The following is a 27,930-nucleotide window of genomic DNA, read 5'->3' as shown; positions in this document are numbered from 1 at the left end:
CATAATCTGCTGTCATGACATCATGAAGCTGTTTATTGTGTCCATGTCAAACTGTTTCACAAAACCAGAGCGACTGATAACCGACCACCAGACAGTGTCTCACCTCTGGGACGTCCCGAGAGGAAAAGGAACCATAAAACACACCGAATAATTGCTTATTGATGATACTTAGTTTTATTTGCAAGTTTTACAGTTGTGTTGCATGACAGTCGATTAGGTCTGAAACACAAGAGTGACGAATCATAAAATCCAATTCATGTTTCTAATTATAAGCTGAAATCCATCATAGACTGAGGATGACGAACCACTAACAAAGCCTCAGTGTCAAAGCACCTACGCCTATTGGATCTTCTTAGAAAGCCACGGGATCTTTCCAGAAACAGACGAACGACAAATATTATCCTTGAAGAAACTCAAAAGGAAAATCAGAAGAACGACCGGAATGGACGCTAGTGGCTGGTAAACAAAAACTACCAATCCTATTCCTCCCAGGAGGACGAACCACCAAATATAGGAGGACCTGCGGATGTAACTCTCCGCCTTCACTCTGGATTTTTCCTCCACAGCTCCTTCCTCTTTGTCTCCAGCTCCTCCCCCTCGTCACGCTCCGGCAGCCGCCTCTCCTTCTCGATGATCTCAGCATTGCTCTCCGACAGGAAGTCCATCTGTTTTTTTCTGATGCTCCTCTCCGGTTCGGGATACATGGCCGTTGCGTAATATTTCCCTCCATTCAGGGCCACCAGGGTCTGGATCTTCGCCAGGAAGCTCGCCACCTGGTTCTGGTCCTGCTCGTCCTTGTTGTCGAAGACGTGGAAGCCGCCGCTGCACCGTGCCCGTCTGCTTCTCGCAGTATTTGGTGACTCTCTTCAGCTTGATGTCCGACTCAAACGCCTTGCGCCCGAGGATGGTGTTGCCGCTGGAGCTCTTGCCGACGCCGCTCTTCCCGATGAGCATGATGATCAGGGGCTCTGTGAAGCCACCAGATGGAAGACATGCACGGTGAAATGCTCTCGATTCTTTGCTTGGACTTCTACGAATGGTCGAGGTTAAAGCTCGACCAGCGCTGGCGCTTTGATCGAGAAGCGGGGGTGTCGGGCGAGGCAACGATATATTGGTGATTTTGTGAGAGAAATCAAATCATGAAGATTCAAGACATCAGTCAGCTGTTATCGTAACTTCTGCTTTTAGTTTTGATGGATGCTTATAATGTGGTGTGCAGCGAGGGTCCAACACCCACAGGGAGGTGGAGGACGGCCTCTCAGGGCCTGTTTCTGCACGCCGGCTGAAATCCCCAAAAGGGAAACTCTGGCTTATCTATCCAACATTTACTCTTTATGAATACATTTATTTTGCTTTTCTGGGGCCAAAATAGTCACCTGGTAGAAAAATACTCACTATGCAGGCCGACTTTGGCCCAGTCCCGATCTCCACCCTCGCGGACTTTGAGAGGCGCTTCCTCATAGTCCTTGAGACTGAGAATGGGCCAAAGTCCATCGTCGAGTCTTGTGTCTGCCAGCTGACTATGTGACGATGTTCTGTGGTGACTATGTGACACGAAAACAAGGGTTCACACATAGTGACTGTGTCCGCGGTATCAATTATTACTATTAAAGTCGTTATTAACGGCTGCTCACCAGGCAGCAAGGCAGACGTGTGACTAAAAACTCCCGCGAGACACAGAAAGACCAAGTGAATGTGAATCGTTGTCCTCACCTTCCTCCGGCTCTGCATCAGGCATGAAGTCAGGGAGGCTCTTCACATCCAAACTGCCAATCACCATGTCTGTGTGATGTCGGTGTTCACGGCGCTCAGGAGGATGATCTTGGTCAGAGTGTTTTAGTTCAGCTGTTACCTGCTGCCCGCTGCAGTAGAAGTGAAAGTGAAAGGAGATTAAAAAAAGAGGGCAGGAGAAGGGAGGAGAGGAAAGGGGAGGAGAGGGCAGGAGAGGAGAGGGCAGGAGAGGAGGAGAGGGCAGGAGAGGGAGGAGGAGAGGCAGGAGAGGGGAGGAGAGGGCAGGAGAGGGGAGGAGAGGAGAGGGCAGGAGAAGGGAGGGGAGGGCAGGAGAGGAGAGGAGAGGGGAGGAGGGGAGGAGAGGGCAGGAGAGGGCAGGAGGGGAGGAGAGGGGAGGGGAGGAGGGGAGGAGAGGGCAGGAGAGGCCGCTCAGCAGGTTCAAAGGTCTGGAAGCTCTTCTCCCATAAAGAACTGTGTATCAGTACGACAGTAAAACGATCCTCTGCGGTGCTTTATGGGACGGTGATGATGAGCCCTTCCTTCTGTTGGTTTATTGATTGAACAAATGAAAGACACTCGCTGAGGGTCACATGATCAATGTAAACGACTGGGACACAATTACAATTGAATGTGATATTCGTCGTACTTTGTATGAAAACTTCAACTAAACTTATTGGTTGATAAACAGCGCCACCTAGTGGGCAATTATGTCAGCGACTTCGTTGACTAGAGGAAAAGGCCTTTTGGGAGATCCAGTGGGCTCGGTATCTAAGAGGAGACAGAGTCTTATGGCGATGTGTTCAATGACCAGTGATGAGTCCTTCAGGATAAGACTTAAAGACAATGTGAACCTACATTTTCTAATTATCACTCCGACAAAATCTTTCAAACGACCTGAATGGTCAAGGCGGTTTTCTATTTGACGCGTGTGGAGAAAACTGTCACGCACTAAAATATAAAGCATGTTACAAAAGGCACCGCATGTCGCTTCATGCTGACTGTAGAAAAGTGAGCAGCTCGTGTGCTTCTTCCATCAAATGTCTTTGACGCCGTGACGAGGAGAGTGACCTCCCCAATGGCCGCTGCGTGGCGGGAGGGTTGGTCACTTCCGCTCCGCCAGCCTCTGCAGGAGGGCGATGACGGTGTCCTGCTTGGAGGAGAGCAGCTCCAGGGCCGTGGCGATCCTGCCCAGGGACTCGGCCATGCGCACCTCCCTCCTCTCGCGCCGCTTCTCTCTGGCCTCCGCCCGCCGGCGGGCCACCCGATCGAGGTAGGCCTGCTCCTCCTGCCGCTTCACCACCTCCTGGAACAACGCCACGCCGCTTCGCTCCTCGCTCCGTCTCCGGCTCGGCCCTTCGCTTCCCTGCGGCGCCGCGGCGGAGGAGGCGAGAGAGGAGGCGAGAGAGGAGGCGAGAGAGGAGGAAGCCGGCGGCGAGGAGGAGGAGAGGCCGAGGACGTTGCGGCTGTGGCTCGGCGGCGCCCTGCTGTTGAGGCGAAAGGGCACGACGGCGGGCGAGAACGCCGGCGCTTTGCGGACCGCGTGGCGCGGCGCGCCGAGGGACGGGGGAGCCGGAGCCATCTCTGTGAAACAAGGCGAGGAGATGAACGACGGAGGCGGCACGGTGGCGGCCGGGTGGATGCTGGTCGCCACGATGTCGCTGTTGAGCCCCATCGGGGGCTTGAGCTCCGGAGCGTTCGTGGGGCTCGCGGTCGCTGGAGCCATTGAGCTCACGGCGCCGGCGCTGCTGATGATTTGAATGCCGGGGGCCCCGTGGCCCGCCGAGTCCACGCCGCCGGTTGAAGGGAAGTCCCCGTTAGGGCGGATGATGGTCGGTGGCGGGAACTGCGGTTTTGCGGCGATCTTTGCCAGAGGGCCCGGCAGGGCGGGAACCTTGTGCCGCTTGTTGCCGACGACCTGAGTGCCGACGGTGTCACAGAGTGTCGCGTCCATCAACTAGAGAGAGAGGAGATCAAGCAACCCGAGTTATTATTCATGACCATGGTTTGGGGTTGGATAACTCTGACTTAAAGTCTCTGGGTCAGAAACTATCAGAGCTGTGTGGGGTTTTATTTTATGACGTGATATTTTCCCTGTGTGGAAGTTCAGAGGTTCTGAAGGGAAACACTCACATCGAAGAACTCCCAGGACATCTTGGCGTGGCCCGTCTCGCGGCTGCGGTCCTTTACCCTCTTGTACGTGACGATGAGGTTGTTCCACTTGCGGCGGATCTTCTCGACAGGAAGCACGTGGCCCTTGGAGGCCATCTCCTCCTGGACGCTCTGGAAGAGCTGCGAGCGCTCCCGGGTCTCGTACAGGCCCCAGCGGCGCCCGACGGCCTCTATCAGACACAACACGGCTTTGGAGGAGAAATCGGAGCCGGAGGGGAGCGTCTTCTCCGAGGGAGCCGCTGGCATCGCTGAAGCTGCAGGACACAAGTCGACTTTTATTTAGGTTTTTTTGTTATTCCTCATATGTATCGGAAATACATGTGTCGGAAACACACCAGGTCAAAGGGCAAAACTGCAACTATGAAATATAATTTTGCCCCCGATATCACTAGGAAAGGGGGAAAAAATGCCCCCATAATTTCCTCTAATAATTATGATGATTTAATAGCGTTTTCTACCTACAGGAACGACGCGTTCCTGTAGGTACATGCTGCACAACATCAGGAGAATACGTCCTCTTCTTACTCAGAAGGCGGCACAGGTCCTGGTCATTTCACGCCTCGACTACTACATTACATTACATGTCATTTAGCAGACGCTTTTATCCAAAGCGACTTACAATAAGTGCATTCAACCTAGAGTACAAACCAAGAACAACAAGAACACAGGAAGCAACACTTCCTCAACTCAGTCGAACCACAAAAGCACCACAATAAGTGCCATCCCAGTGCCACTGAAATGCAACGCTGTGTTTTAATCCAGATATAGTCGGAAAAGATGTGTTTTCAGTCTCAGGCGGAAGATGTAGAGACTTTCTTCTGTCCTGATGTCAGTGGGGAGCTCGTTCCACCACTGAGGAGCCAGGACAGCAAACAGTCTGGATGTAGAGTGACTACTGCTACTCCCTCCTGGCTGGTCTACCCGCTAAGGCCATCCGACCTCTGCAGCTCATCCAGAATGCAGCAGCTCGACTGGTCTTCAGTCTCCCGAAATTCACCCACACCACTCCGCTCCTCCGCTCTCTCCACTGGTTACCGGTGGCTGCCCGCATCCGCTTCAAAACATTGGTTCTGGCGTACCGTGCTCTGAACGGATCGGGCCCCGTCTACATCCGGGATATGGTCACACCGTACACCCCGGCACGTTCGCTCCGCTCTGCAACAGCCAATCGACTTGTGACTCCTGCACTTCGAGCTAACCACTCGAAATCCAGACTGTTTGCTGTCTTGGCTCCTCAGTGGTGGAACGAGCTCCCCACTGACATCAGGACAGCAGAAAGTCTCTACATCTTCCGCCTGAGACTGAAAACACATCTCTTCCGACTATATCTGGATTAAAACACAGATTTGCACTTCAGTGGCACTGGGATGGCACTTATTGTGGTACTTTTGTAGTTCGACTATGTTGAGGAAATGTTACTTCCTGTATTCTTGTTGTTCTTAGTTTGTACTCTTGGCTGAAATGCACTTATTGTAAGTCGCTTTGGATAAAAGCGTCTGCTAAATGACATGTAATGTAATGTTTTGTTGTTTGTTGTGTGTGTTCTATCTGTACTTCCTGATCTAGGTAGGTAGACACAAAAATATCTATAAATATAACGTTGTATTATTTAATTATTAAAAAAGAAAGAAATAAGTTATAATTGTTAATAGTTGTTTCTAAAAATAAATAACCTCGAGTATGCAGAAAGGGATATTTACACCTTGTCCTACATCACAGATTTGTCTGATTTATGTTTTCTGTTCAAAAAATCTAAGAAAACACTTTGAATCCACAGACTAATCCCTAATAGTATTATTATTGCAATTTGTTGACAATTGCTCTTTTACTGTAAGCCTAAAATATGTATATTTATTATTTTCAAACAAAGGTTAAATGTTATTTCACAAGTTTCAAAAAGTGCCCCAAATTACTTTTTAAATGCCCCTGGATTTCAGTCAGTGGGGGCAAAAATGACCCCCTAAAAGACCCTGCCTGTATGTATATGGATAGAGATATCGTCAGCGTTCGTGCAGTCGTGAAAAATATTATATGAAAATAGCAATTTCAGGCCTAGAGAGCCAGAAGATTTTGGAAAAGTGCTTCACACAGACCTGTATGATGGAGGCCACGTGGTTTATTAAGATCTATATTATACAGACTATTGGTTAAACTACATGTAACCTAGTGGTTACATACACTTGATCATTATGTTGCCGTCTGTGTCAGGTAACGTCCGTCTCAAACCTTTTATCTGTATTGGTCATGCATAGGCCTACAGAGACGTTTCAGAGAATGTATGGTCATGGCAAATGCACCGACAGGTGTGTTAACACAACACCAGTCCTGTGTGAGACACTCCGCCTCCGTGTGTGTGTGTGTGTGTGTGCGTGTGCGTGTGAGATCACGATGACTGATCGTGTGATGCACTCACCTGGAGCTATCTTCAGGTACGTCTTTCCATCCCCTGATGTGGTGAAGAAGCGGTCTGTGCTCGCGGAATCTGATGGGGGGGGGGGCACATATCGTGTTAAAATATTAGTATTATTAATTTATTTTTTAAATAGTGAATGATGGTCAGATTTCCATATCGAAATCAATAAACCCGCCCAACAGATGACATTAGCATCACGATCAAGCAGCTGCGTGCACTCACACAGCAGCACCTGGGTGGCGGTGGCGTCAGCCAGCTGCTCCGCAGTCTGATCCCCTCCCCCTCCTCTGCATGCGGTGTCTCCGCAGGGCGCAGGCGACTCTCGGCTGCCCAAACCCAGCGCAGATGTCTCGTCGACCGCTTCGGTCTTCACGTACATCGTCGCGACGTCGCTGCAGCCTCCTCCTCCTCCTCCTCCTCGCAGGTTCCCCTCCATGGCCGACACGGACACGGACAGCGGCGGGGGAGAGCCCGTTTGGCCTGCGCAGGCGTCGAGTCGGGAGAAAGTTTGCGGCTCGCGGGTCTCGCTCGGCGGTGGTGTTCGGCCTCGACGTGTGCCGCCACCGTCATGGCTCCCCGCGCGCCGGGTTTAGTTACCTGCGTGATGGACGGACGCCACCGCGCTGAGTGCGTGTTTGTTTCCCCTCACGAGGGGCAAAGAAATGGCTGCGCTGTCCACCTTGGCGGACGGCTGCGCAGGGCGGCTGCGCGGCTGATGGCTGCGCAGGGCGGCTGCGCAGCCGTTCGCACAGATTTGCTGCTGGCAACTGTGATAATGACGTCAGCTGGGACCGTAAATGCTATATTCATACCTGCAAACTCATGAAGGGTAAAAAAGGTGACAAGGGGGGGACAGTAGGTCCTCTGTTCTGACTAAGTCAGTGTTCGGGCCCTATAATAATAGTAATAACTAATATACATTTTAATTATAATATGGTTAAAGTCATTCATGAACCAACTTCCTTTTTTGGGCCTTGCGTGCTCTGCTGAGCCATGACTCTGTTCCTTGAGTCTGTTCTGCCTCTCCCTGGTTGTCACGATTATGATACGATACCTGCCATAAATATCATGATACTCGATACCAGAATTCGATACAATACCATAAAAACAATATGATACCATAAATACAATACTGGTATATTGATCTATAATAGTAATAAATAAAACATCTGTATAGTTCACTTTTTACCAACTTTTTCAACACTTAACAAATGGCAGTAATATTAGTATTAGCCTACAGCAAGATATTAATGAAACCACATGGTGCCATCATAGCATTGATTATACACTATGTGGCCTTTTATCTGTATCTGGCCAGATGATACAGAGTTCCTTCAGTATGAGCAGCTGTAGAGTTTCTCTGTCATCAATTCCCTCCAAATGTGTTTTGATATCTGACAGGGTTTTTTCAGAACGCTTGTACTGTTGTTGCCAAATTCATATTTATTCATAAGGAAAATGTAAGCTAGCTGTCCAAATCCTGCCAAGAGGAGACGCACGTCGAGGACCGCATAATTAGTGTGATGCTGCTTATGTTTCAACTCTGTCAGAAAACGTTTTTGGCGATGGATGCCCTTGTTTTTGGTTTGAGCACCTGCCCCCCAAAGTGTCTGTGCACGTGCCTGCATACATACATATATATATATATATATATATATATATATTCTGATGATGTTTAGGCCAGCAGAGAAGGCCTTGCTGGCCCTGACGGCCCACCACTGATATGAAATAATATATATGCAGTATGAACGGTATTTATAGCATAGATATTTGGACCACTACACTACCAACATCAAAGGAAACATTATATTACACATCAAGCTTCGATAATGAGATAATTGTGAGGTTTTAATCTCCATCACACAATGATTTATAAAAGAGGACCCCCCCCCCCCCCTGTCAGTTTAACAGCAAATGTGTCTTTTCTCGTCATAATTAAAAGTTTAGGGTTTCATATTCACAGTTGTAGTTGTAGTTCTGGGATAGACTGTTTACCTTTAAGATGCAGGTTTATGGAGACAAGCCATGTAAACAAGATGTACACATTTCATATTTTATTTTAAAACAAGCAACAGGTCAGAGATGGAGACAGAGAGACTTCCCTTTAGTCCTGTGCTGTGACACTGGGACACGATGCAAAAGGCTTAAGACAAACACAACGTTTAATACAGATTTGTACAATGTATTCATTGCAGAACCCTCCTCACATGTAGCACCATACAAAAACACAGCAATAAAAAGATATACAGGAAAAAAAATGTTTAAATTAATATATTCAGATGATGTTTTTTGTTGTCTCTGTCAGCTCTTTGGTCTTTGTGATCGTACATACGTTGGGTGGAATGTAAGCTTTAGTTATTTCTGGTACCGCGCCTTTTATGAAGAAAATAAATAGCGGGAAGAATGCCTTTTTTTAAAATGCATTATCAAATTATAGATTGAAATGTGCTCTCATAATTCAAGTCAAAGTTCCCTGCATTCTCTTGATTAGGAATCATTTAGTTTGGGATATTTCAAACACAAAGGATTGTCAAAACTATACAAACCACAGGCATATTTACAGATTTGTAACCTTTCCCGGTCGCTACTGAGTTTGATAACTGAACCCAGTTAATGCAGGGTTTTTCCTGGGTCAAAATAGGTCTTCGGTGCTCCCAAAAAAACACGGTCTGTGTTGCCATGTCAACGTAATTAGCAGACATCTATGTATTTTTTTTTGTTTGTTTCCCATCGCAGACTTTTTTTTGCCTTAGGCGCTCGGGAAAACGGCTTAGGCGCGCGCCCACATTTTCTCTATGCAGGAAAAACCCTGTAATGTCACCAGCCTACTCCTTGATGTTGAACACACTCTTAAATTCTCTGTCAAATAACTCCTTCAGTCTGTTGCCCGTGGCGAGGATTTCAGCATTGTCCTGCAAAAAACCCACAACAGACCATATCAGTACAAAATGTCCAGGATGCCTGTTAAACTCTTAACGCAGCATCTAAAGGGTTTTTACTGACACCGCCTCTTACCCGGTTGTATAAAGCGCAGTTGGAGAAAATGAGCTGGACGTCGGTCTCAAACTCTCCAACGATCCGGTTTCGTGGCTTCTGGAGTCGGTGGGCTATGTGACCCAGCCACATGGGGGTCTTGATCACGCTGCAGTAGTCGTTCAGCTGAGGGTGCCAAGAGGAAAAGGAATGACGGATTCTGTCCACAGATGCTTTTATTTTGAAACTGTAACATGTCCTACAGGTATAAGAAAATAAAAACCGTAGCAATGTTGCTGGTGTGGTGTCAATACACTTTTAAAAGTTCACTTTCACTGTGCACTGCAAGAAAGAAAAAGGCGGGATCTCAAATCTGTGACGGAGACGGAGCCGGCGGCGTGCGTCATCTGTCATGATCCGGAGTTTCTGTGTCTTATTTTGAAGTCCTTGTGTCATCTGTTTCCCTGCATTTCCTGTCCCTGTGATCGTCTGCCCTGTTCCTGATGGTTTCCTCCTGTGTGATTGCTAGCCCCGCCCTCATTGTGTCCACCTGTGTCTCGTTCCTCAGTGTCCAATCACCTGCATCTTCCTGTGTATTTAAACCCTGTTTGTCGCATTCCCCAGTGTGGATTTGTACGGTTTAGTTTGTGTGAATGTTCCTGTTTAGTTCATGTCTGACCTGTTTTATGGAAAGGAAACAATCAGGACCAGGGCAGACAATCACAGGGACAGGAAATGCAGGGAAACAGGTGACACAAGGACTTCAAAATAAGACACAAAACAAGACACAGAAACTCTGCATCATGGCACTCTAACCTCTTACCACGGGCGCCAAAATCAAAAGCAACAGGGCCCACAGCGGCGGCGGCGAGTCCTCCAGTAACCAGATGATCGAGTGCTCTTTAGCGGCTAGCCGGTGCACGAGGACGGGGGGGGGGGAGGACTTACGTAGAGGCGTGGGTCCACGGAGAATGTTTGTTCCTCATCAGCCGTGCACAGATACAGAAGGAGATACTGGCATTCCTGTTGATGTAAGGAAGGAGGGATGAGGGACGGACAGGTTGAGCTTCTCTGGCAGTCGGTGTTTACACATGCACAGAAACAGACGTACGGCTAAAAACACGGACAACCAAGATGAACAAGTGTGTTTCAGCTTCACTACGGAGACGGTCACGCAGTTTACTCACCAGCATGTGTTGGGATATTGGGAGCGACACGGCTGCTTCTCTTTCCAGCTCCTCCTGGGAATAACACCCCTGATTGGTCCCGAATATGCAGAAAGTACACATCCACGGGCTGTCGTCTCTGTTCTCACACACACACACACACACACACAATAAATAATCATGTACGGTCTGACAATTATCAAAGATTATGAAGAGAATTTCTCTGTCACCAAATCAACCCCACTAACAAGTACTGTTAGCCTACTTAGGTCAGTGATTATATATATATATATATATATATATAATATAATATATATATAAATAATATATAATATATATATATAATAATATATATATAGATACTGTATATATATATATATATATAGCCGTTTATCAAAGCTCACCCTAAATTGACATCTTCCACATGGGGCAGGTGACATTTCTGGTGGAAGGAGCGAGGGCAGTCATCACACATCACCAACTTGTCTTCGTCTTCCCTTCTACAGACGCCACACTCGTCATCGTTCTTCTGATTCTCCTGCCGGGACAGACACACGACAGCAAGTCTGGCGACACGACTCCACGGGGACCGTTTAACATCGGCGAAACATCGGCTACGGTCGACAGCGCGTTGCCGACGGAGAACGTGCGTAGCAACGGGCTTACCAGCTCGGTGGCATCTGGTGTGCACCAACTGCAGTTGCACAGCACTGAGTGGATCGTCAAGTCGTTTGCCTGAAAGAGACCAATCGTAGTTGAAATAGTTATTTTTTACGGCTTGACCTCACTTTCTTATGACCCCTTATGTCCCCGAGGGGGATTTAAATCCAAGATGGGGTAGATGTCCTTCTGGAGTCGACATACTGTCTCTGCTCCGCGTTTGAAGCCTTCACCTCTTTCCTTCTCGGACCGACACTCCTCCTGCACCTGGAACACCTCGAGAGGCGATGCTGGCTGACAGCCTGATGTGAACGTGTGAACTTAATCTGGAAAGTGTGTGTCGATTTATGGTCTGTCTTTTTTTTCCACAACAGACGTTTGACGTCATTCCATCCTGATCGTTATAGAGTCGTGGTCATTATCGACACCATGCATCGTATTGATGATGACCAGAACACGTATTCACCAGCTGCTCAAATTTAACTCAAAATATCAAACAGGACTGAAATCTTTGGGATTACAGCTTCCACTCTCTCCGATCGCATCCCTCCAACCAGCCCGACGAGGTTCACCTCGATGAGGACGCTGAGCGGTTCCTCTTCACACCGGATCTCTTTCTTCCAAGAGGCGTCCGCCGGACACGACGCCACCTTCAGGAACTCCACCGGGGTCATCCAGCTGGTCTCAGTGCGAATACTCTTCCCACAAGTCCCTGGTGGTCGGAGGAGGCGTGAGCCGCTCGGTACACATGCAACGACACGTGTTGAGGAGGAGGAGGAGGAGGAGGAGTTATCGCTACCTGAGGAGAACCGCTTGGCGTGTAAAGTCCCGGCTGCACCGCGGCACGTGACTCTGAACACCTTCCTGGCGACTTCTGGCTGCTCGGTCCGGTTCTTCACTGCCTCGCCTGAGATGGACACACGGGAAGTCTGGATCAACGCTACATTTAAAAAACCCTGATCATCACTTTGGAGAGAACAGCACCTGCGACAGCTGCGGAGCTTTCTCTGCTGCGGTCGCCCTCGTTCAGCTCACGGCCCTCTTCTTCTTCTTCTTCTCCTGCTTCTTTTGCTTCTTCTTCTTCTTCTTCTTCTTCTCCTTCTTCATCTTCTTCTTCTTCATCTTCTTCTGCTTCTTCTTCTTCTTCTTCATCTTCATCATCTCCTTCTTCTTCTTCATCATCTCCTTCTTCTGCTTCTCCTTCTTCTTCATCATCTCCTTATTCTTCTTCTTCTTCTTCTTCTGCTTCTTCATCATCAATTTGTCACCACACGAACTGGATATCGGCTCACAAGAGGAGCAGTGAGAGGGGATTGTATCGTCCCTCTCAGGAAAAGTGCTTTCAGTCATGCTGCTTTCTCAGTACAAGCAGCAGTTGACTGGAACTACATTCCAGTATCTATCAGAGAGCTACAATCATTCAACTCTTTTAATAATTATCCACTTAAGCCCCATTGCCCCACTTGTGGGGCAGATTTGATGTTTTGTTCTAAACTGGCTATAATATTTTAATAAACATGAGCAAATCTATTGATGTTGTACATCAAATTAAAGAAGACAACTGGGGCTACAAGTATCAGTGAGCCATTTAAACACAACTCAAACACCAACTGAAATAAAAATACAAATATCATGATCATAATTTTGTCAGGTGTCGGCCCACTCAGAACGTTTCCGTAGCTAGCGACATGTAGCTTTGTGCAATCATAAAAGAAGAGATGTTCGAAAGCAAGAGGACTTCACACAGATTCTAAATATCTTTACAGAATCCTTCTGCACCAAAGTATCACGGAGATATAAGCCAAAGAACACAGAAATATTAATCGCTTCATAGCTTTACATTCAGCAAATTCAACATACTTTTGTTCTTGAGAAGAAGAAAAAACGTTTCTCTCCTCTGCATTCCATCTGGCATGGCTTTAGTGTGTGTGTAGGTCCCTTTAAAAACCAGGCGGACTTTTGGGGAAGCGTCATAATCAGCTGTCAGGAAGTTCAATTTCAGCGAATCGGATTTCACATTTCAAATATGGCGACGCCTTTCTGTCTGCTATTGGCTCACAGTGCTGTCAATCTTGTCTTTCTTGGTACCAATCGATTCTATTGGCTCTAAGTATTCCAATGACGTGTCGTTCTTTAAAATCCGCCCTTCCCCGGCGGAGATATCTGCGCGCGCAACAGCTGCGCTGTGACAGATCCAAAACCCGGCTTTACGCACAGCACGCACGCGCACAGCACCACTTTGTTTGATCATTTTTTTATCTTTGATTTACTGTTTTAAAGCCACATGATGATGTATTTGCATGTATTGATCACCACAAGTAAAAGTGAAAGTGAAAGAAATGGTTTGGTACATGAGAAAAGTCAAATGGCACAGATGGTGCTTCAATGTGCCCAAATGCAAATGTTAGAGACCTCGCCTAAATTCTCTTTACTAAAAAGTCTCCAACTATTGTTCTGCTTTATTTTTTCTGAGTCAAACTTTGCAGAGAGTCTGTTCACAAGTTGTATTATTATCTGGGTGATTTTAGGCCTTTGCTGTGCATCCATCCAGGATATATTCATCCTGAAAGTGCTTTTTTTTCTAATCGAACCTGAAACTTCTATGAAAATAGAAGATTCATCTTTATTTACTCTTAACCAGTAACATATATGCTTATATTTACACATCTGAACAAAAGCTCACATGTGTTCCCTTTATTATAACACCAACATTATTCAAATAGCTTGTGTGGTTGCAGAGCTACACCCTTTTTAGTTTGGGTATGTCATTTCGAGCAGAAACCTAAAAAAACGGGTGGGGGTTAAGCAGAAACAAAGAAATGGTACATTACTACCCAGCTCTGTCAGCACTAGACTGTAACGGCTCCTCCCTCCTCCATCTGCCCAGGTTGGACTTTCATTTTGTCTGTCTGTCAGTTGTTGTCTGTCTGTTGTCCGGTCTCTGTGTGTCTTGACTTGCTGGTCGGCCGTTTTACTCCACCTGCGTGTCTTCTCTTGTCGTTCACCTGTTTGCAGTTATATGTCACATTTAGTCTGTAAGCTTTTACGTTGTATCTCTGACATTATGTTTTTATTCTGTCCATTTTAACATTGTTCTCCCTTATTTTATTTGCTTTATCTGTAGATTGTATTTGTAATCTTATGTTTTTAGGTTTGTTCTTAACATCAGCAACATTGGGACTACAGATGAAAAATAGCCTCTTGGCTAACTCTGGCACATTTACTGCACAGTTTTTATCAATGTGCACTGTCCCTTATTAAATAAACCATTAGAAAAAGAAAAAAATCTGTTTCTTCTTCATCATCTCCTTCTTCTTCTTCATCATCTCCTTCTTCATCATCTCCTTCTTCTTCATCATCTCCTTCTTCTCCTTCTTCTTCTTCATCTTCTTCATCATCTTCTTCTTCATCATCTCCTTCTGCTTCTTCTGTTCTTCTTCTTCCTCATCTCCTTCTTCTTCATCATCTCCTTCTTCTCCTTCATCTTCTTCTGCTTCTTCTTCTTCTGTTCTTCTTCTTCTTCATCATCTCCTTCTTCTTCTTCATCATCTTCTTCTTCTTCTCCTTCGTCATCTTTTTCTTCTTCTGCTTCTTCTTCTTCATCTTCTTCTTCTCCTGCTTCTTCATCTTCGTCAGACACTAGGAAAAACAGAGAAGGAGGATGTTGGTTTTTCTGACACATTAGCGTGTATACTCAAGCACTCCATGTATTTTCCTGTAGTTTTATCAAATCACGAATAAAACAAACCTGCAGTTGCGTGACCAGACGGGAACAGTGACCTATTGGCCTAGCAGGAGGAACAAGAGGAAGAATAAGGGACATGGCTCAGATCAGGATCACGAACAACGAGAAGATGCACCATAAAGTCTGAATGTATCTTTTCATGTATTTTCACCAGTTGTTCTTCTCACCTTTCTGCACCCTCCTTTGTACGTTCCTGTTTTCAGGTGACCTTCCTGCAGCGAAAGAAACAAAACAGAAAATGAACGGCGCTCCCGACAAATCCACGTCCCGAGGCACACGTTGAAGTAACAGTCTGGGATTCACTCTCATATTTGAACATTTGATTCAGTCATTATTTGTTGGCGTAAATAAACTGAACAAATAAATAAATGAAAAATGCAAACCTGAATCAGCTTCCCCAGCTGGGTGCCCTGACAGCGAATGCTCGCCTTCCAGTTCCTGGAACTCTTCTTCCCCGCAGAACTCTCAAACTCACTGGGAGTGAACCACTGTTTCTTGACCACAATGCACTTCTTCCCTGAAACATTCACAGGCTGCGTTAGTGTCAACCGGTCACCATCCGCCCCGCTTCACTCGTTAGAGGAGACGATGTGTGTTCTTCAGTCCTGGAGTCTTACACACCTTTAGCCAGTAGCTTTCTATGCAGTGTCCCCGCCTGGTCCCCACAGGTCACAGGCAGCTGCAGCTTATAGATGGGCCTGCTCCAGATGGGCTTCTCCTCGCCCTTCTTCAGGGGAGAGGCTGCAGAACAGGAAAATAATACGTTGAAATAATACGTTGACCTCTTTGTTCCACGCGACAAACTTCTTTGTGTGTGTATGTGGGGGGGAGGGGCTTACAGAAGCATATTTTTTTTGACTTTTTCTTCCTGGGAATCGATTGAGATGATGGACCGGCCGGCTCCTCGTCATCGTCGCCACTTCTCAGTTTTCTCTTCTTCTTCATCTTCACGGAGTTCTCCTGCTTCTCCTCTCCCTCCTCACCTCCAGAAAGTGCCTTCCTCTCCCCTTCGTGCAATTTAAATGACATTAAAAATAAATATATATATATATATATATATATTATGTTAAAGACCAGTGGTCCCCAAACTACGGCCCGCGGGCCGGATTCGGCCCGCCTCCCCATTTGGACCGGCCCCCTGAACAATACCAGAGACGCGTTCCGATTTATTATTATTTTCACCCGGCCCGCTGCCGTTGAGATTGCAGTGAGACGCGGAGAAAATGTGAAGTGGTGCTCTTCGCAATAGAACATCTTTGATGGGACGTGTCGAGTCTCGGCCAATCAGCGTTCAGATGTCCACAGCGTTTGGGAAGTCAGGTTAGCTTGAATGTTAGTCCGCTACATCTGCTGCTGTCACGCTGCACGGTGTAGCGATACGAACGAAGTACCCGTACGTTAAAAACGATGTGATTTAGCATATCTTTAGTATCGATACTTCATTAAAAGAGCGATCAGAGCGCACTGTTAAATGCTGTCTGCACGCGCAGCACTCACAGCGAGGGGTGCACGCATCGCTCAGCCGTGATGCGCGCACACAGGTGAGCAAATTCTCACCCCCCCCCCCCCGGCTGGCCCTCCAGCAGACAAGGGAAACGTTATGTGGCCCTCTCAGGAAAAAGTTTGGGGACCCCTGTTAAAGACGATAACAACAACAAATATCTCAAAGTAATGGACAACCTTAACTCTAGTTGTGTCTTCTGGATTGACAGATACAGAGGATGGAGTCTATCTGGATCCTTCTATTGGTCTGGTAGTGTTAATCATATTTATTTATTTAATTATTAACAAAATATGTATGGAGGACTCAAAATGACTTAAGTATGAATAAATACATGCATGAATAAATATGGGAATAAATAAATAAATGTATAAATAAATGCTTAAATAAATGTATACATAAATAAATAAATGTATAAATAAATAAATAAATGCATAAATAAATGTATGAATAAATACAGGAATGAATAAATATAAGTTATAAATCAACAGGACATCATTAAATACATATATTTCTACATTTCTGTATTTCTTCATTTATTTATTTCTCTATTTATGTGTCCACACGTATTTCTTCATTTATTTATGTGTGACATTTACGTGTCCGTATATTCAAATGAGCTGGGCGGTCCGAACCTCTGTCTAAAGCATGATTGGGCACCGGAGTGTGATGCACCTGGTGTGTTGTGCTCTACTACTTCTGCCTGGCACATGAAGCTGAAGTTGGCTCGCTCAGCTCACCGTTAGCAGAAGTTAGCCTACACAGCTTTTTGACTTCAGCCGTTTATCAATTCCAAGTGCACTGAGTACAGACTCGTGTTTTCTTGGAATCTGGTCTTGGGAGTCTGGTCTTGGGAGTCCAGACTCTCGAGGACGCACGACGGTCTTTCTGGTCGTGTGACGTCACCACATCAACTGTTCTTGTTCATGAATTTACTCCAATTATTCACTGTAAAATACTTTACAGTGGAGTAGAATGTGTTGCGGTGTTCACTGTCGTTTGGCGTATACTCCGCCCACAGTAGCCTGGTACTTGTTCCCGAATAAACGGTAATAACCAGGCCCGGGGTGGGTAATCGGGAGAATCGGGAGAGTTCCCGGTGGGCCGCTTCACTTCTGGGCCGGTCGAGAATTTTATTTGTTGACATTTGTCACGTTAGTCCATCTTCTCTTAAAGTGGGCTACACACGTTCCGCATTCTGACACCGCAGCCTCTGCATGGGTTGTACCATGCGAGGAAGTTCACCCCTCCCAAATAATAGAGTTGGTTCAGTCCATTATGGAACTCAACCAACTCAGTTTGGGAGAGGAGAACTTCACCCCTCCAAAATCGAGTTGGTTCGGTCCTTAGCCGTCTTTTCCAAAAAGTTTTCTCAGCTACGGATAGCTGGGCCGGCCCGACCGCAACGATACGCGTCAGAGAGGATGGACGGGAGGAAGAGGGCAGGAGGGGCTGAAAAAGCCAGGTTGAAAAAAGGAAAGCCATTGGAGGAGGATGCTGCCAAATGTGCCAAGCTTACAGATTTATTTTCAAGAGGAGAAACACAAGTGGCAACTGGTAAAGAGAGACAAAGGCCTAATGATTAGCAACATAACTATTCGGCTAACGTTGTAGCCAGTGGTGTAGTGGTCCCTGGATAAGTGGGTATACTCGCGCAAAGGAGAGTTGTTGACGGGGCACCAGCGGTGATTGAGAAGTGGGTATACGCTATGCTGACTGAAAAATAAGTGGGTATACGCCGTATACCGGCGTATACCATGGACTACACCACTGGTTGTAGCCTTGATTAATATCATTGTAGCGTTGTCAACCTATTCCCAAGCAAAATATTAAATGTAATTAAAATATTAGCCTTTTTATATCACCCAAAATATGGTGATCCATAGACTTTGCAAATATTGATATATACTATTGATATTGAAGTATGCAGTAATATGACTTAATTTTTCTTTGTAGCTTCGGAGCAGCAGATAAGACAGTCTCCTGCTGAAAATGATGAGCCCGACATTTGCAATGAGGAGGCCATGACTACAGGGACAGGTAGAGAGGATAACTGGAAACAATATGAATTAAAGTTATATATTCTAAGAAAGAGCAGTACAGTACTTGATGAACCAATATGCATTGTTTGCTCAGAAGTGGGTGTAGTAAAGGAGTAAATCACCACTATATAATACTCATGCAGAAAAATGATAATGACCATGACCATGACGGCCCCCATGAGGTCTCACTCCAACAAATCTGGCCTACTGCCTCATCTGAGTCTGACACCCCTGCTATGCCCTTCTGCCTTTTTTAATGTTGTGCATATTTTTTGTTAACTTCTCATTTTAAGTGGATTATTATTGTTGTATTTAACCGTTACATTATTTGTTGGACCATGGTATTAATAAAAGAGCTACAGGATAGTAAGAGCTGAACTGTTGCTTCATTTATCCAATTTCCACTATACCATGAAAAAAGTGGGCTGGTCTTGAGCCTGAAATTCCCGGGCTGAAAAGTGGTCCCACTCCGGCCCTGGTAATAACTATAAAACGTCTCGTAGCTTTCCATCCTGACCCAGGGTCGCTACAATATGAAGTTATGAATCTTAACCCTTAGTCAAATTGACGTAACGTTATCTTTTAATAAATAATATACTCTTTGTGCTCTTTAGATCCTCCAAAACCTAATTATATCTCATGTTTAGCCGCTACGGAGGCGTCAGAGCCAGCGGAGCATTTCAAAAAGTCCTGCCGAGATCAGGCTTCTCTCGGCGGCCACACAGCGCGCTGAGCGCACGGCGCCCGGAGCTCAGTGGTCCCGCGAGCAGGAGCTCAAATCTCCGTCGCATATCCTTATTAGGCTGAATCTCGATAAACCGACCACAGATTTGATGCTTAAACTACTAACATCTCGACTGAAAACATCCTTAAATTACATTCCGTGACTCAACAACAGTAGTATTTAGAATGTACAGACAAGAATGCATAATACACGCTGTTCGTCTACAGGTCCAAGTGCTAGGGATCGATTACTTCTGTCTTGCTCCCTGATTTGACCAATCCTGTTCAACAATGAGGTTCGGACCGCCCAGCTCATTTGAATATACGGACACGTAAATGTCACACATAAATAAATGAAGAAATACGTGTGGACACATAAATAGAGAAATAAATAAATGAAGAAATACAGAAATGTAGAAATATATTTATTTAATTATGTCCTGTTGATTTATAAATTATATTTATTCATTCCTGTATTTATTTATTTATACATTTATTTAAGCATTTATTTATTTATTTATACATTTATTTAAGCATTTATTCCTATATTTATTCATGCATTTATTTATTTATACTTAAGTCATTTTGAGTCCTCCATAAATATGGAATATCCAAATAAAGAGATATGTAAGTATTATAAATTGACATCTGTTCACTTATTGCCACTCAGAAGCTCCTCAGAGCAGTGAGGCGGAATAACGACCACCTGAACAACAAAAAGAGCATAAACATAGTGAGCAGCAGAATCCTCATGACTAAAACCTCTGACCATCAAAATCAATAAAACCGACTGACCGTCCAGGAGGCTGTTGCGCAGCAGCTTCAGGGTGGGATAGTGGTTCAGGATGGTGTCCTTGAAGACGCAGCTCCAGAACTCTCGGACGCTCTTGGGACGTTCTCGTTCCAACCAGTCCAGGATCTCGTAGAGACCTTTCTGTATGTTGTCTTTACTCTTCATACGAATCACCTTCTGCAAACACACAAAAGCATGGAGAAAATGAGAATAAATCTACAGTAGCCCCCAACGTACACGCTGGAATAGCTTTTTTTGAATCACAGAACTGTAACAGAACTTCTTTAAGATGTAGTATAAACCGTGTGAAGCATCACAGCAGCCGAATCCAGACTGAGGCAGCAGAATTGGACTGATAGCATGCGAGCTGCTCAGCATCTGACAGGTGCAGGTATACGGGCTACTGTGTGTGTGTGTGTGTGTGTGTGTGTGTGTGCTCCGCTAAAAGGCTGCCTGCAGCTACCTGCAACTTTTAAGACGGCAAGTGTTCTTGCATGTTTTGCTTAAATCTGTGTCAAAATACCATTTAAAATGAAATATTGTCACGCCGCCAAGATGTCCGGGCCAACGGGTCATATTCTACAGACCCGAGAAGACTTCTTAGTTTGGCACAGGTCCCCAGGTATATGCGGCCAGGAGCCCTCCCGAAATGTGGCACCTTCCACTGATTTATTCTGGCTGCATCAACACTCAGATTAGCATGACAACACCGTGGCTTAATGAACATTTTAAACAGGAGTTATAAGTTTGGGTCCAAACTTTGCATCCCATAACAGAGCAGGCAGAGTTCTCAAGAAAACACAGGATTTATTATAAAAGATCTAGCAGGAACAAAGACACGAACCGGACAGGAACAAAAACGAACAGACAAAGAACAAGCAGAAAGACACAAGCTAAATACACTGGAGTTTTTCCTGGTCCGATGTGAGGTTTTGGGGCAGGGATGTCTATGTGTACAGATTGTAAAGCACTCCGAGACAAATTTGTAATTTGTGAAATTGGGCTATACAAATAAACTGAATTGAATTGAATTGAAACGAGGCACAGGTGGAGACACAGGTGGAAACGATCAGGGCGTGGCTGGGGACAATCAGGAATGAAACAGACAAGCACAGGGAAGGAAGCGCAGGGAAACAGGAAACAAGACAGGGACTTCAAAACAAAACAGGAAACACTCCAAATCATAACAGTTTTCAGTGATCGCTGATCGGTATTATCGGTGATCGGCAGATACTGATTTCAGTGATCGGCACAAAAAACCTGATCGGTGCATCTCTATAAATAATATTTTTCTTTTTCCAAAAAGTACCACAATTACCGCCAAATGATGAAGTCAGGATTCTGCAGGTTGATAATTGGGTGAGATATAGTTCGCGCACATCGCAGTTTGATCAGACAAAAAGACACACTCGATCTGTCTATCAACGCGATTACTATTGCTCAAAACTAGAGATGCACCGATCAGGTTTTTGGGTGCCGATCACCGATCACTGAAATCAGTATCTTCCGATCCGATAACACCGATCACTGAAATCAGTATCTGCCGATCCGATAATACCGATCACGGTGTCGATTGAAGCCAGGGTTTTTCCTGGGTCAAAATGGGTCTTCGGTGCTCCCAAACTAATTTTTTGCGCGCTGTGCGCGCACGGTCTATATTGCCATATCACCGTAATTAGCAGACATCTATGTATATTTTTACATTTAAAAAAAATAATGGAGGCAATGCTTGAGGAAATCATTTTGCTTCCACTTTAAATTAAAATAGATAGGCTAATAGATTGACAATTAGAGATGCACCGATCAGGTTTTTGGGTGCCAATCACCGATCACTGAAATCAGTATCTGCCGATCCGATAATACCAATCACCGATCACGGTGTCGATTGAAGCATTCTATTTATTGTGTAGCATTATTGCCTAGGACTATGAGGAAATACATATATAAAGCACCTCAAACATTAAAGAAATTACTGATTTCTTTAAACATTTAGGACTTTTACTTTGAAAAATGTCCGAATTGATACATTAAAATTGATTGATTGCCAGTGATGGGGATTTCAGATATGTATGGAACACATCTGCATCATTCATTTCCTGGAACTCTATTTACAGGACTTTTCTTAACATACAAAAGTCTGACTTATTTTTATAAACTCTTCCTTGGTTCAGTAAAAATGTTTTAATGTCAGCATAATTTAAGCTAAATCTCAGAAACTATCTCTAAAGATACAAAATCAGTTAATTGTTTACTTGTATATGTTATTTAGTGTATGATTTGTCGAAATCTTATTTTGATAAACGGATGTTGTTTCACATGGTTCTTTCCCCTAACTTTGCAAAACCAGATGTTGTGTCACGTAAATCCTTCCGCTAACTATCAAAACCCTCGCGCGCTCCCGATAGAATGTGTTTACCGTGAGCATCAGTCTCTAGGGGCTCAGACATGTGAGAGTCGGCTGAGTCGACCCAGTGATTCAACTCGGGGGACGGGGACGCCGCTCGGTGGTGAGGATCCCCTCGTGGACCTCTGACCTCTGCCGGCCCTCGCCGGGCGCATTTACTCCGTTGGGGTTCGCGGCGATTGAAACGTCTCTGATAGTTCTCGCAGATGTTACGTCATCTGATCGGCCAAGTTTGATCGGCCGTTTTGAGAACGCCGATCAAAACCGATAATGGGAATATCGGCCGATATGGATCGGCGCCGATCAGATCGGTGCATCCCTACTCAAAACAGAACGAGGGTTCGGCTGTAGCCTACTTGAAACATACTATTGAGAACATATTCGCTGACATGCACGTGATGAACAGTTTTTTTTCCATCGCAGACTTTTTTGTGCCTTTGGCGCTCGGGATTTGTCATCGCCGTTCGGGAAAACGGCGTAGGCGCGCGCCCACATTTTCTCTATGCAGGAAAACCCCTGCTTTATTTGAATAAAAATACGGTTCTATCTGTGCAACATTGAACTTATTGTGGCTGCAATTAGCCTGATTTGCATTTAATATAATTTTATGATAATAACAATTCAGTGCAACATGTGAAAAACTAAACAAAACAACTTCAAATATTTGGCAATAAAGAGTTTTGCTGAGTTTTACACTGCATATCATTTCAAAACAACAATAACGTGCAACCTTTGCAAAACAAAACGAGTGCAGATATGCGTGAGTCATCACGTTGTATTATTAGGTGTGATACAATTAGCTTTCCACAACTCTTTTTAAAACGGGGTAGCAGGCTTGAAACGGCCACTGTCAATAAAGCTCAATGTTGAGCTTTTGTTTTGAAGGGCAACGGCAGGAACGCCGGGAGAATGGCAAGTCACCGGCCGTTTCGAACTTTGCATTGCATTTGCGTTTCGGACATTGCGCAGCCCGAGGAACATGTACTCGGGTTGCGATTGATGACGTAACACGAGTTCACGAGAACACAAGTCCAGAGAAGTACACACAAGAACGCATATTGAGAAGCTCGGCCGTCGCGCATGCGCAAGGTAACATGTTAACGCCATAACGTAAACTTTGACACTAAAGTTCAAGCATTTCACTCTTTACTTATTAATGACTTTAGTGTTATGTCTGTGTACTTTTTAATATCTGAACTGCTCAATAAAGTTATTGAAATGAAATAATTTGCATTCCCAGTCCACCTACTAGTATTACCATGTTATTGTGTTATTACAGTGTTATGACGCATGCAGTTCCTTCCCGCTCTCATACCTTGTATCGGTCCTCCGGCACCAGCTCGTGGTCCCGGAGCTGGCAGAGGAACGTGTGCGGCTTCTCCATGCAGGACATCTCGGTTTTACAGCGGCGGAAGAACCGCAGCAGCTCCTCGTCGTTCAGCCACTCCATCGGCTCCATGGAGGGGTCCCTTTGAGTCAAATGTCCGGTGAAAGTGAGCGCCAACAACTTCCCCCGAGGTCTCTGGCACAAAACAACAAATCACAAAGTATCACATTTCATATTCGGCGAGAGTCCTTCCCAACCGGCGCGTCTCTGTTTCTCGAACGTTGTGCCGCCTCTTCAGGGGCGGCCCTAGCACATTTGGCGCCCTAGTCCGCCTCTCTGTGAAAGTGAAACCACATCTTGTCCCTCTCTGTCGGGACACCGCACTTCCGGTTACTGTCAGCAGGAGCGCGGCCGAGTCCAAACGCACTGGATCCTTCCTGGATTCTGTTTTATAGATGATGTCGCGTTTGAGTTTCTTTTTGTAAACATTGCAACAGGAGTCACACTCAGTCATGCAGGCGTTGTGCTTTAATCTCACTCATTTCCATCATATCATATCTTCCAGCATATCCTTCACCAGTAGAATGGGGACAAGAGAATGACAAAAAAAACATGTTTATTCTGTTAAACTTTTCTGTTTCCTCGTATTCTTCTTGTGAAGTACTTGCGTGCAATATTCATATTGATTGAATGTGTTCATGTAACTCTGTAATGATTCCTTCTGGTCACATGACATCTATTCTTCTGTCCATCCTGTTGCTCTCCTGAAGGGTTCTTCCCCTTTTTTCCCCATGAAAGGGTTCTTTATATTTCTTGGGAGTTTTTCCTGATCCGATGTGAGGTCAGAGGTCAGGAATGTCATTTATGTCCAGATTGTGACGCCCTCTCAAGCAAATGTTTAATATTGGGCTATATAAAATAAAATGAAATGAATATCTTTGCAAACTTCTGCAGAATGAAATGATCTGATGAATGAAATGATGACGACCTTTTGACCTTAACCCCATTCTGCAGTCCTGTATGAGACAGTCGTGCAGTCGCTTTGTTGTGTCCCTCAGTCGGGCTGTTGCTCGTACCCTTCCACATCGTTGTGAACGACCTCCTCCGCGTGGCGTTCCTGACAGGCCTCCACCACCCGCAGGACGGCTGCGAGGCGCCGGTCCAAAGCGGAGAGGTGAGGTTCGGAGAGGAGGGGGGCCACGGCCGCCAGAGGGTCCCCGAGCAGCGACTCCCGCATGGCGTCGCTCAGACGGAAGCCAGGGAGGGACAAGAGGCGCAAGCGGAGGAGGGTGGAGCGACGGATCCTACACAATGTGGGCGGAGAGCCAGATCCAAAATAAATAGACAACAAGTGTAGCATTCAGGGCCCCTCCTCTCCGGGCCCTTCAACTGTCTATGTGTCGACATCACCTCAGTGAAATAATGTCTCTCCTACACGTTGCAGCCTTTATGTCCCCTAAGCTTCCTGTGTGAGTGTTCTGAGGGCCTCAGTGGCTCTCAGTCACATGGTGTCTTTTATTTTACCTGCAACACTGCTGCAGAGGAACAAGAATGGACGGCTCATCCAGGGAGTGACGCCCAAAGCTGGAAAACACATTTATTTCATATTAAAAATAATGATTAATATCAGAGACGCGTTCCGATTTATTATTTTTTTCACCTGGCCCGCTGCCGTTGAAATTGCAGTGAGACGCGGAAAAAATGTGGAGTGGTGCTCTTCGCAATAAAACATCTTTGATGGGACGTGTCGCGTCTCGGCCAATCAGCGCTCAGATGTCGACAGCGTTTGGGAAGTTAGGTTAGCTTGAATGTTAGTCCGCTACATCTGCTGCTGTCACGCTGCACGGTGTAGCGATACTAACGAAGTACCCGTACGTTAAAAATGATGTGATTTAGCATATTTTTAGTATCGATACTTCATTAAAAGAGCGCACGATCAGAGCTCACGCGCTGCTCCGCTCCGTTAAATGTCGTCTGCACGCGCAGCGCTCACAGCGAGTGGCGTCGTGGTTTATCTCCGTTGCCTTTCTCCGTGGAAACATATTTTCCGCGATCCGCCACGGAATAAATAACCACGTTTTCTACGTTATACTCTTGTGGAAATGCCACACACGTCGTGACATGTAGCGCCCTGGTGTCTGGGTTCATAACGTCACCCGGAGGCGCACTTAGCTACGTGAATGTCTCCGACTACGTGAAGGACTTCCGCATCCAGCGCCACGTGAGCAGCAGCAGCCAATTAGATTCATCAACAGAGGAGCAGCTCAGCGCTGATTGGCTCTCACAACGCAGCGTTCTGTCCTCTCCCTCCGCTCTGGTTTCTCCTGCGCCGCTCTGCGCTCAACTCAACTTTGTTTATACTACGTGACTTATTGAGCGCCGTAATAATCCAGCGACACAACTAATCGATAATGAAATTCGTTGCCAACTATTTTAATAATCGATTTTTATCGATTCGTTGTTGCAGCCCTAGATCATACTCTCCTTCTCAATCTCTAAACATTTTTTAATATTGCCAGGAAGTAAATTATGTTTAGCTTTGTACAGAATTTGTGCTGTTTTGAACTCTACTAAATCCCTAAATTTCAGTGTATGTGATTTTAAGAACAGTGCTGAAGATATCCTACATTATTCACTCTTCTTATCAGAATCAGAATCAGAATAGTATTTATTGCCAAGTAGGTTTACACCGACCTGGAATGTGTTCTGGTGTATAGTGCATACAGTGCATACTCGGCTCGCTCTTCCTTTTCCGAGGCTGCGTTGACGCGAAGCCGCTGCGTGCAAAAGAAACGTGTTCGCTCACGTTACTGCAGTTTTTCAAGCGTGTCGGGGAACGACGGTGGCCTTAAAATTCAGTGCCAGAGTTTGGTTTCGTCCGCAGCACAGCGGACTCCATGAAGAGCTCCCTGTGGAGTGATGAAGGCTCTTTCTAAGCTAACGAATACGCACAGATTTGATGATTTCACTGATTGCACATAGGCATTCACATTATATTCCAATTCTGCTCAGAGGTCGCCCTAAACGCTACACTCTAGCCCTTTAAGTTTATAGAGATTTTCTCAAAATTAGAGTAAACTCAAGTCATTTTCTAGACCCTTTGTTGTTGTTTGTGGACATGTCTGAGGCGTAAGATGGTCATTGTGTTTACAAAGTAAAGTAGCTTTTCCAAAACTATCAATGTTAAATGTTTTCCTGTGCATTTAGTGTTTTCCCCAGCATCACATGGAGCATCTTTGTTGAACTACGTATAGTTTGATAAAGGAGTGCATCTTTGTAGCACTGCACTCATCTTGTTGTTTCCCTTCTTGTGTATTTCCCCGTGCAGCTGTTTGTCGGGGAGCGTGCGGGTCGCCGCTCTCTGCTCCTGCTGGGGCTGCTGGGAACGGCCCGCCGTCTGGATGCCGATCGCCTTGGCTCTGTTGGTAGGTTTCTCTCATGCGGCGGTCAGGAGTCCCACCCAGTGAATCCCAGTGTGTAACCTCCCTCTGGCCCTCTGCTCCTGCAGGACCAGCTCAAGTGGATGTCGTACTTGAGCATCGCCAAGTGTAGTTTATTTGCTAGGTTGGAGGCAGGTCTAAGTGGGTTAGATGCACGGCTCCGCGCTATCGAAGCTCAGACAGCTATGCTAGTTAGCCCGCCCTCTCCCGTAGCCGGCGCGGAGCTACAGTCAGCTGATAGCTGTTCCCCGGCGGTAACCGTGCAGCCGGATGGTTGGGTAACTGTTCGCAGGAGTAGTAAGTCTACACAGAAGCCCGCTGTGCACCAACCACTTCACGTTTCGAACCAGTTTTCCCTGCTCAGCGACACACCCGCTGAGGAACACACCCTGGTTATCGTGAGCTCTATAGTCAGGAACGTGAAAATAGCGAGCGGACCAGAGTCGTGTGCCTCCGGGGCCAGAGCGGGCGACGTGGAGTCTTGTTTGAAGCTGCTGGCTAAGGACAAGCGGAGATACAGTCAGATTGTAATACACGCCGGTGGTAATGACGCCCGAGCCCGTCGGTCGGAAGTCACTAAAATTAATGTGGAATCGGTGTGTGCTTATGCCAAGACGTTGTCGGACACCGTAATTTTCTCTGGCCCTCTCCCAAATTTGCAGACAGACGAATTGTATAGCCGAATGTCGTCTTTCAACCGCTGGCTGTCGAGGTGGTGCCCAGCGAATAATGTGGGCTACGTAGACAACTGGAAGACTTTCTGGGGAAAACCTGATCTGATGAGGAGAGACGGCATCCATCCCACGTTGGACCCCAGATAGCAGCCGATTCCGGGGCGGATCC

At 45.9% G+C, this 27,930-nt stretch overlaps 3 protein-coding genes across 3 annotated transcripts; all 3 read right to left on the bottom strand.

The window, feature by feature from the left end:
* Positions 1-151: 151 nt before the first annotated feature.
* LOC130188182 (uncharacterized) lies at positions 152-1,972 on the bottom strand. Its single transcript, XM_056406361.1, is given in 4 exon segments — positions 152-557; positions 560-830; positions 832-968; positions 1,714-1,972. Coding segments are annotated over 4 exon segments (693 nt in total). The 5' UTR covers positions 1,781-1,972; the 3' UTR covers positions 152-339.
* Positions 1,973-2,238: 266 nt separating this feature from the next.
* On the bottom strand, positions 2,239-7,455 carry si:ch1073-357b18.4 (uncharacterized protein LOC797129 homolog). The gene is made up of 4 exons (XM_056407176.1): positions 6,536-7,455; positions 6,314-6,382; positions 3,862-4,154; positions 2,239-3,685 (listed from the first exon to the last, which is right to left on the bottom strand). The coding sequence occupies exons 1-4, from the start codon at positions 6,747-6,749 to the stop codon at positions 2,834-2,836; spliced, it is 1,428 nt and encodes a 475-aa protein (XP_056263151.1). The 5' UTR covers positions 6,750-7,455; the 3' UTR covers positions 2,239-2,833.
* An 899-nt stretch (positions 7,456-8,354) lies between these two features.
* On the bottom strand, positions 8,355-25,254 carry LOC130188615 (nuclear body protein SP140-like). The gene is made up of 18 exons (XM_056407019.1): positions 25,172-25,254; positions 23,636-24,951; positions 19,919-20,093; positions 15,697-15,864; positions 15,479-15,598; positions 15,241-15,374; positions 15,025-15,069; positions 14,861-14,900; positions 14,648-14,751; positions 12,097-12,175; positions 11,912-12,019; positions 11,685-11,824; positions 11,119-11,187; positions 10,857-10,990; positions 10,474-10,591; positions 10,235-10,309; positions 9,329-9,472; positions 8,355-9,225 (listed from the first exon to the last, which is right to left on the bottom strand). Exons 2-18 carry the CDS (start codon positions 23,777-23,779, stop codon positions 9,139-9,141), a joined length of 1,884 nt encoding a protein of 627 aa, XP_056262994.1. The 5' UTR covers positions 23,780-24,951; positions 25,172-25,254; the 3' UTR covers positions 8,355-9,138.
* Positions 25,255-27,930: the final 2,676 nt, after the last annotated feature.

Source organism: Pseudoliparis swirei, chromosome 23 (genome assembly GCF_029220125.1).
Source record: "Pseudoliparis swirei isolate HS2019 ecotype Mariana Trench chromosome 23, NWPU_hadal_v1, whole genome shotgun sequence".
Taxonomy (NCBI): domain Eukaryota; kingdom Metazoa; phylum Chordata; class Actinopteri; order Perciformes; family Liparidae; genus Pseudoliparis; species Pseudoliparis swirei.
Note: the sequence above shows the minus strand (reverse complement) of the source record. Positions and strands in the feature narration are given on the sequence as shown.